Here is a 12295-nt window from a genome sequence, read left to right on the forward strand (position 1 = left end):
CAAAAAAACCCTTTACCTTTATCAAATAAAAATTAGCTTGCACTGAAGGTCAAGAGATTCCCTCAGTCGGTGGTTAATTTATTTTTTAAAAAATAATAATACTGCTGTGGTAATTAGGTTTGCTTGGGTAGTTCGTGTGTGTGTGTGTGTGTGAGAGAGAGAGGGGGGGGATAGGGATAGTGTAGTATTACCTAGTTTTATTGAGTGTGGGGTTGTTTTTTGGTCCCAAGAGCCAAGAAGTTAGGAACATGGGGAGCTTATCCAGCTCAGTATTGCCCACACGGACTGGCAGCAGCAGCAGCACCCCCAGGGTTTCAGGCAGGAGGTGGAGTTTTGCGTCTTGGCGTGTGTGTGTGTGTGTGTGTGTGAAGTCAGGTAGCTCCCTGGAATAATAATATAATAATTTATTATAATAATTTATTATTTACACCCGCCCATCTGGCTGGGTTTCCCAGGTTGCCAGGTCTTTTTCCAGCTTCCCAGCCAGCCAGCCAGGGGTGCCTCTTTACATAATGGGGAGTAAGGGGGCAACCCTTTGGAGGGGTGTGTGCCTGGGCAACGCTCTTGAGCAATGGATATTTCCCTTCCTCCAGCACCCAGGGAGGTGGGGTGGTGCAGGGTGGGGAATGCAGAGAAGAGAGGGGGGGGGAGAGATCCGGTCAGGGGAGCAGGGTGGTGCCACTGCTCGGTTTGGGATGCAAACATGCCTTAATTATTTCCTTTTTGGAGGCAGGAAAGTACGGCAGAGCTGAATCCATGCGACAGGCGAAGTGATACTCTCTGGCTCTTTGTCTCTCTTTCTGTCCTCAGGATATAATATCTGTCTGGTCCTTTGCCCTGCCCTGCCTGCCACCGTGTTTTCCTGAGAGGCGCTTTCATTGCATTTGGATCCCATCAGTTGGCAGCACCTCGCTTGCGTGGAGCATCCTTCAGGTAAGTGGTGCTAGTTGAGGGGGTTTTGTGTTTTTTTTGTCTGCTTTCTGGATAACCTCCATCCCTTCTTGTCTGTGTTTATGCAACAAAGAGTTTAGACTCTTCAGAAATTTATGAAGCGGTTGTAACCCCAAGACCTTTTCAGGATAGGAAAAACACTTATGACTTACCTGTTCTGGGAAAACTTCGATGTTGGAAAGGCTACTGTATTATATTGTGAAGTGCCCTGTGATCTTCAGATGAAGGGCAGTATAGAAATTTAATAGATGATGATATCACAGCCACATGGATGCTTTGGGTTGTTTTTTCTTTTATGTTTTGTATTTGATCAAAAGCTTTGTATCTCAATTGTTATATTGGATAATGTTTATTATTATTATTATTTTGGCTAATAATATCTTGGATAATGTGTTATCCACATGCTCTTTGTTGGGTCATGTATGCAAGATAATTGACCATTTTGTTAATTTTTTTTTAGAGTGAAATAGAATTTTTAAAAAGAAAGAAATTTATGAAGAATGTGAGATTTCAAGGGCCCTTTCTACATTCCAAAGATGCTATTTTCAGCTAGACTGTTGCATTTATAAGAGCTGCAGGTGAGCAGAACAATGTCTGCAGTGAAGTGATGATGTATGGTGGGAAGGAACATTCAAAAAAATCTTTACAGTTTTTGTCCTGAGGCAGTGCCTTTTGTTTCAAGCATGATGGTTTCCTCAGTTCGGTTAATATGATTAACCTCATTTCTGAAAGATACTAACTAAATCTGACACATTACGGATAGGTGACATTAAAGTACATTTAAATAATTTTAATTTTCTTTTATAATCCTTTTAATAGGATTTATCTATATAAAACAAACAAAATGCATACAATAATATATATGCTTTTCACTAAATAAGCTTATTTAGAGTTTATAGCTAAATGATTGTGCTTCTTCATCTTTACATTTTACAAGGTATAGTGAGGGGAGGGGGAGATCATGCGTGCAACAAAAACCAGCAATTATAAGGATAGATCAGAGAAATTTTATTTTCCCAGGAAGGTTCTTGCCGTTGTGTTACAGGATATTATTTTCTGTCTCTTTTCCTGTGGTTCGTGGGTCTGAGGTGTTTGCTTTTCTAATACTAAATTCTGCTCCAAAACTTTTTGGAACCAGTAATTGGTTTCAGAGCAGTTCTAGCTCGCTGGAATTTTCTTCCATGTAGAAGTGAATTACTTCATTCTGAAGAATTATCTAGCAGCTAGCTTTATGTTTAGGACTCAATAACAAATACTGTCATGTGTGTCTTCATTCCTTCTAGCATGCTCCTTGGGCTGTAGCTACAGTAACAAATTTGATACCTTAGATTTAGGAGAAGCTGTTTGCTCTCTGTTTCTGATCCTTTGGCTACAAAGCATCTTTTTAAATTCCTATGCCAACTTTTCTAAAGTAAAATAAAAGGTTGCTGATTTGGAAGGAGTAACTAAAAAATGTGCAAATTTTAAATTGAAGTCATTTTTTATTTAAGGATGTATTGAATAATTGACTTATTTTGGAAATAGTGGATGAAGAGAACTTTCACCATTTGTTAAGGGCAATATTTTATCCAGGTATGATTCCTAGGTATTATAATATTATAATAATAATTTATTATTTATACCCCGCCCATCTGGCCGGGTTCCCCCAGCCACTCTGGGCGGCTTCCAACAAAATATTAAAATACAGAAATCCATCAAACATTAAAAGCTTCCCTAAACAGGGCTGCCTTGAGATGCCTTCTAAAGGTCTGGTAATTGTTATTCTCTTTGACCTCTGGTGGGAGGGCATTCCACAGGGTGGACACCACTACCGAGAAGGCCCTCTGCCTGGTTCCCTGTAACTTGGCTTCTCATAGCGAGGGAACCACCAGAAGGCCCTCGGCGCTGGACCTCAGTATCCGGGCAGAACGATGGGGGAGGAGACACTCCTTCAGGTATACTGGACCGAGGCCGTTTAGGGCTTTAAAGGTCAGCACCAACACTTTGAATTGTGCTCGGAAACGTACTGGGAGCCAATATAGGTCTTTCAGGACCGGTGTTATGTGGTCTCGGCGGCCGCTCCCAGTCACCAGTCTAGCTGCCGCATTCTGGGTTAGTTGTAGTTTCCGGGTCACCTTCAAAGGCAGCCCCACGTAGAGCGCATTGCAGTAGTCCAAGCGAGAGATAACTAGAGCATGCACCACTCTGGTGAGACAGTCTACAATTCTATAGAGCTAAACAATTATTTAGGTGTATTAAAAGTGATGAACATGGACTTCATTTTTCTAAGTGTCACCCTAAGTATCACTCTATGATAGGTCATATATTTTTTGTTGTATGGATTGTTATGTGATGAGTTGGAGAATTTACAATATCACTTACTATTATTTTTATTTCTCTTTCTATAGCTTGCCTTTTGGCCCAGACTGAATGAGTTGCTTTATTTTGGACTATACATATATCAGTGATTTTCTACTACAAATAAAGTTCATCTTACATAAGAAAGGTATCTGACTAAACTGCATTTCAGTTTTCTTCTCCTTTAAAAATGTTGCCTACTGTTAGGTAAATGTTGTTTAACAAATCCTTGCATCAGTTTAAAGGCCTCTCTTTAAAAAAAATTTTTTCTTCTTCTAATAACTCACACCCATACTGTAGCTTACTTTCCTTTCAGAGCTTTTTAAACAAAGAGTGCAAATGAGCTCTATGAGACATAACCCAGTTAAGTCACAGAGTTTAGAATATATTCCTGAAAATCATTGAGAATTATTGAATCTAAATGTAGTTACAGTGGTACCTCAACTTACGAAGGCGATCCGTTCTGCGGCGCTCTTCGGAAGTCGAATCCTTCATAAGTTGAAGCGTCCATTATGCGCAAAGCGCGATTTTGCGCTTTGCACATGCGCAGACCGCGCATGCGGCGAAAATACTTCCGGGTTTGCGGACTTCGGAAGTCGAGGCATTCGTAAGTCGAGGTACCACTGTAATTGGAATAGCCCCATTGATATGTAACTACTGCTCTTACTTAGGATTGAATTCAAGTCAACTTCAGTAATTGGCCACTCAAAGGGCCACAGCTCGGAAGGAGAGCATCTCCTTTGCATCTTAAAGGTCCTAGGTTCAATTCCTAGCATCTTCTGGTATGGCTGGGAGAGATCCCCATTTCAAATCCTAGAAAGACGTTACTAGTCAGTATTACTGAATTAGGTGGCCAAATGGCTTGACTTGGCATAAGGCTGCTTCTTATCTTCCATGTCAGTCATATTTCCGTGATCAGGTTGGGTCTGCCTATTCTGTGTGTAGAATGCTCCGTGCTCATGCTGGAAATAGATGTGAATTTGCATGCCTTTATAATGGGCAAGTTTGGATGTAATTCTAAAGCAAAGTTTAGCATTACAGGAAATGAACCTCAGTAATCTTTTGACTCATGCATTCTCTTTCCCACCCCCCTTTCCACACCCAAAAATAGGAAGTTTGTCTCTGAACCCTGACAAAATGTGAGTCTTTACTACCATCAGTGAAAACAAGCCATCTTCAAACAATGGGTTTTGAAGCTGGCTTGTATCCACTCGTTCTTGTTAAGATTAACCACAGCTTTAGGATATTGACGTAATGATAACCTCTAGTTAAATCTGAAGTGGAAGCATCCAGTCTCCTCCTGATGGCCCTGGTGATGGAAGGAATTCACGAGCCCGAGGCTGACTGTTGCTCATCCTCAGAACTAATCTCAGTTTGCTGAGCAGGAAACTGATGTGTTCTACATTATGTGCTGCAAACAGCAATGTATGTTGGGAGTGGCTCCTGAAAGAGGAGCAGGCTATCCCACCCAAGTATAAATGGTCGTTGTTTGAAATGGATATAAAGGAGTGCTTGAGTGGATGAAACTGTGTGTTTCTTAGTAACTCTTCCCCACCCCCACCCCACCCCCACATCTATTTATTCAAATCTAGGTTGCATTTTACAAAGCATGTTGCTGCTAGACAAAAGCTTCATGGCTGTCTGGAACTATCACCGTGTGTCAGAGCACCTGTCAACTTTGCACAGCTAAGATGCCTGATAGTTTGAGAGATGCTGAGGTATTGGGTTTGCTCTGTGTTGAGGCTATGTTAACTGATGTATTTTTAATAACTGTCTACAAAGGCTTTTTCATATCATGGTAATGACTATAGTAAGGAAGCCATGGGATGATAAGGTGCATGCTTTTGGGAAAACCTTAAGGGTAGGGTTTACCGGTAGTTTGCATATTGTCCCAACGTTGTTGTTGTTGCTGCTGCTGCTGCTGCTGCTGTTGGCATTCATCTAGACATCTCGGGATTTGAAAGCCAAGGGGTATAGTTTTATGGAGTAATGGCTGACATTGTGGGAACATTTTTGTTAATCACTAATAAGAAAACCAAACACTACAAATGGATTCAATATGGCTCCTATTCTACTAATGTTTCCTTAGTATTTGTACAAAACTAGGGAGCTTTCAGCACCATAGAAAGCTTTCTCTGACTACACTCTCAGGGTGCATTGTAAGAAAGGAACCACATCTTCTCCCTCAGTTACGTGACTGGGCCTGTCCCCTCTATGAAAATTTTATTTGTGATGAAATGGATATGGGCGGGGTCTAATCCTTGCACAAAGAGTCAAAGCTGTGCTGCATCTTCATTCTTTCCTGGGCTGTTGATGCTGCAAGTGTTACAGAAGATTTGGGGGGGGGGAAATCCTCACGTTATATGAATATGTCTTGTCTTCTGAGTGCCTGAGCAAGGCAAAGTAGTTGTTTCAGCAGAGTGCTTTATTATACCTGGTGAAGGAGGTGGTGGCAGGTGCTGGACCTGGTTGTGTTACAGATTAGGCAGGATTTTTTTTAAAAAAAAAAAGATCAAGGGTAAGTCTCAGGTCTGTTTTTGTGAACTTTTCAAAGCTCAGTGCTGCTTTCCTGACAGAATTAGCTTGTGTCAAGTTAGGAACAACTATTTTATTTGTAGATGCAGCTTCCTTTGAGCTGGAAATGAGTGTTTATAGCCCTACTGCATACATGTCCTATTCCAACTACAAACAAGATGCACTCTTTTGTTACTTGGCTGTCTATCTGGAGAACCTATTATTATTAATCATATGCTACTAGCAAAGTGTTTTTTGACCCCTTTTATGTCCTTGGAGCACATGTGGACAGAGATCCAGAAAACTACTCCAGGAAGCAGAAGATTTGCTTTATGCCCAACACTAAAAATTCCCCTTGAAAACCCATTGTTTTTAAAGAGGACTCCAATTTCAAAAGTTCAGAGTATCTGGTTTTACAAAACTAGTTGTGTGGGTCTTCAGGCAGTGACCACTGCCTTTCTTTAACCTCCCTTTGCACTGAAAATTTTGGTGAGGGCTGGCCTCTGTTTCAAATTGCAGCATCCTTGCTTTTCTGAACTCTGCAGCCTCACCATGTCTGTAATATAGGGAAGAACCATGGTGGCTTATTGTGCCTAAGGATTAATGTGATAATGCACATGAAGTGCTCGGATATTTTTTTTTCTTGGGGGGGGGCAAGGAGTAATCTTCATTATTGAAATCAGTTGAGGACCAAGCTGTGTGGTCTGTAAATGCAATCCCGTTATATTTAATGCTACTGCATTGCAGAAATTTCAGTGGCAATGTAATATACTGTTTTTTTCTGATCCTTCAGCAGTAATCAGGCCCTGCCCTCCTCTAAATGAGAGACTGGATTACTTCTGAATGAGGAAGTAAGCCTTATGTATGTACTGTATGTATCAATGCTGCCCAGTACAGTATATAGAGGATTGATTTTTATTTATTTTATTTCTAGTTCCTAGTACTGTATTTTATTACAGTAGTTATTTATATAGTGACATCAGTATTCATGGCACTGTAAAAGAGTATAAAAATATAATTTGTAATCTAAAATTTCACATGTGGGAAAACAGAGGAAAATGAGGAAGTGGAGACAGGGATGAATAGGAAAGCAGTGTCAACTGCACTTGCTTAGGCTTTGTTATAAACTGAACTAAAAGCCTATGACATTCACAAGTCATTCAGTCTTCTAAGCTGCTCACTAGTTATGGCTAGCAAGGTCAGACTTTTTTTTTTACCAGCTGCAAAATTATAAAAATAATTCAAAAGCTTGATGTAATCCACAAAAAACAACATGTCTGTCTCATTTAGTCTTCTGTAATTTTGATACCTGAGCAATGGGTATGCTCTAGCTGCTTTGCAATTTTCAAAGCCTGCAGTCATCATTGGATAATGTGCTGGTAGATGAGAGAGAAACATTTTCTGGTGGCTTAAAGTTAAAGTAAAAAAGAGAAAGAAACTTTGCTTATTTTTCTAGGATGATATGTCTCCCTGGACGGAATAAATGTAATAGTTGCCAATAGATAGAAGTTGGCAGCTTCAGTTTTACACTGAACACTTGTGAGATAAAATCCAAACTGTACATTTGAATTTGCTGTATCATGGAACTGGAATTAATGTTTCTCTCCCCCATCCCTGGCTGTTTTTCTTCCTTCTTGAATTTTCACATGGTTGCTTTCTGCTGTGATTCATTATTTAAGAAATGGGAGACTATAAATAGCAACACATAGCAGTTTCCTACGGAGCAGCAATTTTCTCCCCTTCCATTGTAGGTGTCAAAGTGGAAGGCTTGCACTGTGTTTATGCAGGGTAAATCTTAACATATGAAGAAATTATATTCTTTGTTTTATTTTTTAATATTGGTATAGGATAGCAGTTGTCAAACTGTTGGGGAAATACCTTGAGTTTCTCAGAAGCTCATCAGGCTTCCATCAGTGACAAAGTTAGCAATGTTGCTTGCTCACTTATTAGTCTTCCCATGTGCAACCCATAGCATTGTGGTGGGTCAGAGTATTCTGCAGCGTGCTCTCAATTCCAGTGGATTGATGGTGGTGCCTAGCAGAACTGAAGAACATTTCTCATGAACTGAGTGCATTTCCTGAACATTTTTCTGGATTAAGCATGGATACGTGTTAGCCATGAAGGAAATTCTTGGCACACAAGCTGATGTGGAAAAGGTTGTGTAAATGATAAAAGTTTGAAAACCACAGCTGTAGGATGCTGCTTTTTAAACTATGTAATAAAATACCGTGTTTCCCCCTTTTTAATATGTAGTCATAAAGTAAGCCATGGCAGGGTTTTTATGCATTCGCGGAATATAAGACATACCCCGAAAATAAGACATACCTTCTTGCTTTCCTTTAGAGCCTCGAGAGGCTTGAAACCAGTTGGGAGGGGGTGCATGAATTGAGCGCGTCACCAGGCGAGCCGCGCTGGGAGCCTCCCCGCTCTTCCCAGGACTTTTTTTCCACTTGGGCAGAGCGCCCGGACGGGAAAACCCCTCGGCGTCGGGAGCCTTGCTGGCCCCTTCCGCGCCGCCGGAATGTTGTGGGGCCACATGGCCCGAAGCAGAGCGGCAGCGGATGACAGGCAGCGGCAGGAGCCGCGCCGCCGAAACGTTCTGGGGCCGCATGGCCCAAGGCAGAGCGGCGGCGGGTGCAGGCAGTGGCAGGAGCCGCACCGCCGAAACGTTCTCGGGCCGCACGGCCCAAGGCAGAGCGGCGGCGGGTGACAGGTAGCGGCAGGAGCCGCGCCGCCGAAATGTTCTCGGGCCGCATGGCCCAAGGCAGAGCGGCGGCGGGTGACAGGCAGCGGGAGGAGCCGCGCCGCCGAAATGTTCTGGGGCCGCATGGCCCGAAGCAGAGCGGCGGTGGGTGACAGGTAGCGGCAGGAGCCGCGCCGCCGAAACGTTCTCGGGCCGCATGGCCCAAGGCAGAGCGGCGGCGGGAGGCAGCGGGAAGTAAAGGGCAGAGCCGGGCAAAAGAGCTCGACACTTGCGTGTTGGTTCGCCCTGGTTCCCGCAGACCCCTTTCCGGCAGAAAAATGGCAGGGGCAACCGTGGTGGTGGCAGCGTTAACGGCGCCAGGAGGAGGCGGTGGATGCAGTCCGAGGCAAGGCGCTGCTCCGCTCGCCGCCTGGCTCAGCTCGTTGCTGCAGGCGGCTTGTGTGAGTGTCTGGGTCAGCGCGCCTGAAAGGGAAGGAGGGGAGCCAAGGAGGGAGAAAGCTGGGCGGGAGAAAAGCCTTTCCTCTTCGCTAAGTCCTGCCGTCTCTGCCAGAACTCGGGCAGCGGGGGAAGCGGAGCGCTCGTGGGAGGCGAGTCGTCTGGGGCGTGTGAACGCGACGCTGTGGCGGAGCGGAGCGCTGTTTTATCGGTGCTGTTGGGTGTTGGTGGGGAATTCCAGGTCTCCCTGAATTCCACTCACAGCCCCTCGCTGCTCTCTCTCCGGTAAAAGGAAGAATGGGTGGGGGTGAGCTAACGTATGTGTCATGGTGGTGGCGGGTGTACGTGTGAATCACTTTGCTGAAGAGCCCAGGGCAGAACAGAGACCAAGGAAGAGCGGGTCTCTCCCCCCCCTCTGGCACTCCGCCCTTTGGGTCTTTAGGTTTAGCTCTGCACAGATAATAATAAGGGTAACCCAGGCAAGAGGGGAAATCGCTGCGTCTCTTTCCTCTCTGCTGGTGCCGGGTAAAGCACCCAAAGACCTCGTGTTGTTGCCATTGTTTGGCTTTGGGTTTCCTGCCTTCATTTGTAGCGCTGCTTTCTTAAAGCAGTGTACAGTTCTTACTAGTCGTAAGGAGGTACTTACAGTAATAATAATAAAAAGACACCCCCCGAAAATAAGCCATAGGCTTATTTTCTTGAGTAAAATTAATATAAGATGGTGTCTTAAAATGTGGGAAACACGGTAGGGTTCTTTTTGGTTCAAGTATAGTTTTATTTCCTGTTTTCTTTTTATTAGAATCTGGATTTTAATATCAATAACAATGTTTAACCTTACAGTTGTTTGGATAACTTTCACTAGTTTAATCCAACTGCCTGAGAAGCTGAAGTCACCTCAAATATTTTATAGCTGTATTTTGGCTTTGTGTATGTAGTTAATGAACCAATTTAGGCCCAAATATAGCTAGAGTGCTAGAAGCCAAAAATGCTCCCTGTGGGCTGGACTTACAGAAACTCTTAATTGCTTAGCATACTCTTCATTACATTAGCATTTCTCACGCCAGTGCTGCCTAGCTATTGGGAGCAGTCATGGAACACTGGAAATTACTAAGTGCTCATAAGAAGAGTATTGAATGCTCAAGGAGGTGGAACTGGCAGCAGAACAGACATGGTAATGCTGCCTCATTCAGGATCTTCCTGCTTCTTGAGTGCTGGTGATGTTTAGACCTCCATTTGACTCTGTATGGAGAGTCCCAAAGCAGTTCATGTATTTGGTGTTTGCTGCTGCCAAATTCTTGGAAGGCTCCAGAAAACCACTCACAGGATCAGGCAAACAGGCTGGTGATTCACCATCTCTGACCTTAGAGAAACAGAAGTTAACATTTCTTATGATTGTGGGCGTTTTTCTGAATAAATGATACGTTTATGGGGGTGTACCGTTTGAGACATCTGCAAGTGTATGTGTATAGAGGTGGATGAAAGACAGAGCAACAGCTTGAAGTCCAAATTTATGGAGGATCCTACAGAGAGCCAAGAATTGGCTGAAGCATCTCCAGGGTGCAGACACTCTCTTTGAGAACATGTTTAACAGTGATGATATTTTCTTTTGTAGAATGTAAATACTTACAAACCACTATTGCTATATTTGTTGAAAGTCTGTTCATGAGTAAGGCAAAACATACACAGCTAAATTCGGGTGCTGGCCATACTGTATGCCCAAGAAGTGTGAAACAAATTGAACTGATGGCAGCTAATGTACATTTAAGACAACCAAAGTTGTTAAAGGAAAGTGCAATTATGTGTGTTTCTTTTTTCATGTCTTTCTTTCTAGTGCCAAAAAATGAGCCGTGGATATTCAGAAAACAATAACTTCCCATACGACAATAATCAAATGGTTTTGGATATGATCCTCTGCTCTTTATTCAGTGTCCCTCAGCCTATCAATTGGGACAACGTAGCAAGGCTGGTTCCAGGCTATTCATCACGAGAGGTACGTTTTCCCTTATTTTGTAATGTAGTTTTTATTCATTTTCATCTTTGAACTGTTTAACATGGTTGCATTGAGATGGTGATGATGATGATTTATTTATATCTCGCCCATCTGGCTGGGTTTCCCCAGCCACTCTGGGTGGCGCCCAACAGAATATTAAAAGCACAGTAAAACATCAAACATTAAAAACTTCCCTAAAAAGGGCTGCTTTCAGATGTCTTATTGAAGTCAGGTAGTTGCTTATTTCCTTGACATCTGATGGGAGGGCGTTCCACAGGATGGAAGCCACCACCGAGAAGGCTCTCCGCCTGGTTCCCTGTACCCTCACTTCTCTCAGGGATGGAACTGCCAGAAGGCCTCGGAGCTGGACCTCAGTGTCTGGGCTGAATGATGATAAATGAAGATAAAGCTTTATTTACATTAGAGCGTATGACATGCAACAATCACATAAAATTAAAAATAAAAATAAAAGCACAGTAAAACACTCATATAAACATAAATGGTATTTTATATCAATAACAATTGGAATTATTTATAGGGAGGGGGAAGGGAAATTTTAAAAAAATATTTACTTAATGTACTGGTACTTCAGACTGTGCTGCAAACTACGGGTGCTGTTCTACCACATGCCTCATTATTTGTGTAATCAATAAAGTCACACAAGAATATGTAATAATAGTTGTTTCTTTTGGCCTTAAAGAGGACTAAAGAGCAGAAGATCATTGAACTGAGGGCAGCTAATGTACAGTTAAACACAACCAAAGTTGTTAAAGAAATCACACCTAAAGTCAAATCCAACATTGGTGCTCAGTCATAAACCAGCTGAGAGAAAATCATTTTGCTCCTTTAGCAGTGTTTTCATGCTTGACAGTCTTCCAGGCACTTAAACCTCACATTTATTTTATGTTGCACATGGACGCTGTGAGAAATCACATGTATATTACAGCCAGTGTGGATTTGTTTCTGTGGTGGAAGCCTATTTTAAAAATCATAACGCAAGGCAAACAAACCTGCCCAGAAGCCCCCAGCAACAACAAAAACCCAGACCCAGCAGGGGCAAAGTAAAAGAGATAAGACAGTAGGAGGTTGAACAGAAAGTTGATTTAAGAAACTATACAAAGAATAAACTTTGAAGAAATTTTGGCTTAAAGAGTTCTAAGGAATTCAGATCAGATACCATTTAATTTACTGTTGTTATCATGTCTATTAAATATTACTTTGACTGCCAGGTCTAGAAGCTCCTTTGTGCTCATTCATGATGTGTGATGGCTTCTATACCTTCCAGTGCTGAATGGTGAGGCATAAAACAAAGCTAATTTTAAGTATTGTATGGGAGAAACACTTTTCGTTGACCCTTCCGCTGC

At 42.6% G+C, this 12295-nt stretch overlaps 1 protein-coding gene across 15 annotated transcripts in view; it reads left to right on the forward strand.

Annotated features, from left to right (window-relative positions):
* Positions 1–12295, forward strand: part of SANBR (SANT and BTB domain regulator of CSR) — a 40855-nt gene that overhangs the window by 426 nt on the left and 28134 nt on the right. For 3 of the 15 annotated variants that reach the window (XM_035110906.3, XM_088666887.1, XM_088666889.1), the window contains exons 2-5: positions 811–933; positions 1412–1529; positions 3339–3436; positions 10773–10931. In XM_035110906.3, the coding sequence (XP_034966797.2) occupies positions 10782–10931 (150 nt within the window). In that variant the 5' untranslated portion in view covers positions 811–933; positions 1412–1529; positions 3339–3436; positions 10773–10781. Of the gene's footprint in view, positions 1–507; positions 934–1411; positions 1530–2441; positions 2524–3338; positions 3437–4880; positions 5007–10772; positions 10932–12295 lie in introns of those variants that run through there. The other 12 variants (XM_088666885.1, XM_088666891.1, XM_088666881.1 and 9 more) reach the window with 11 other exon arrangements.

The sequence above is a fragment of the Zootoca vivipara genome, chromosome 3 (assembly GCF_965207765.1).
Source record: "Zootoca vivipara chromosome 3, rZooViv2.hap1.1, whole genome shotgun sequence".
Taxonomy (NCBI): domain Eukaryota; kingdom Metazoa; phylum Chordata; class Lepidosauria; order Squamata; family Lacertidae; genus Zootoca; species Zootoca vivipara.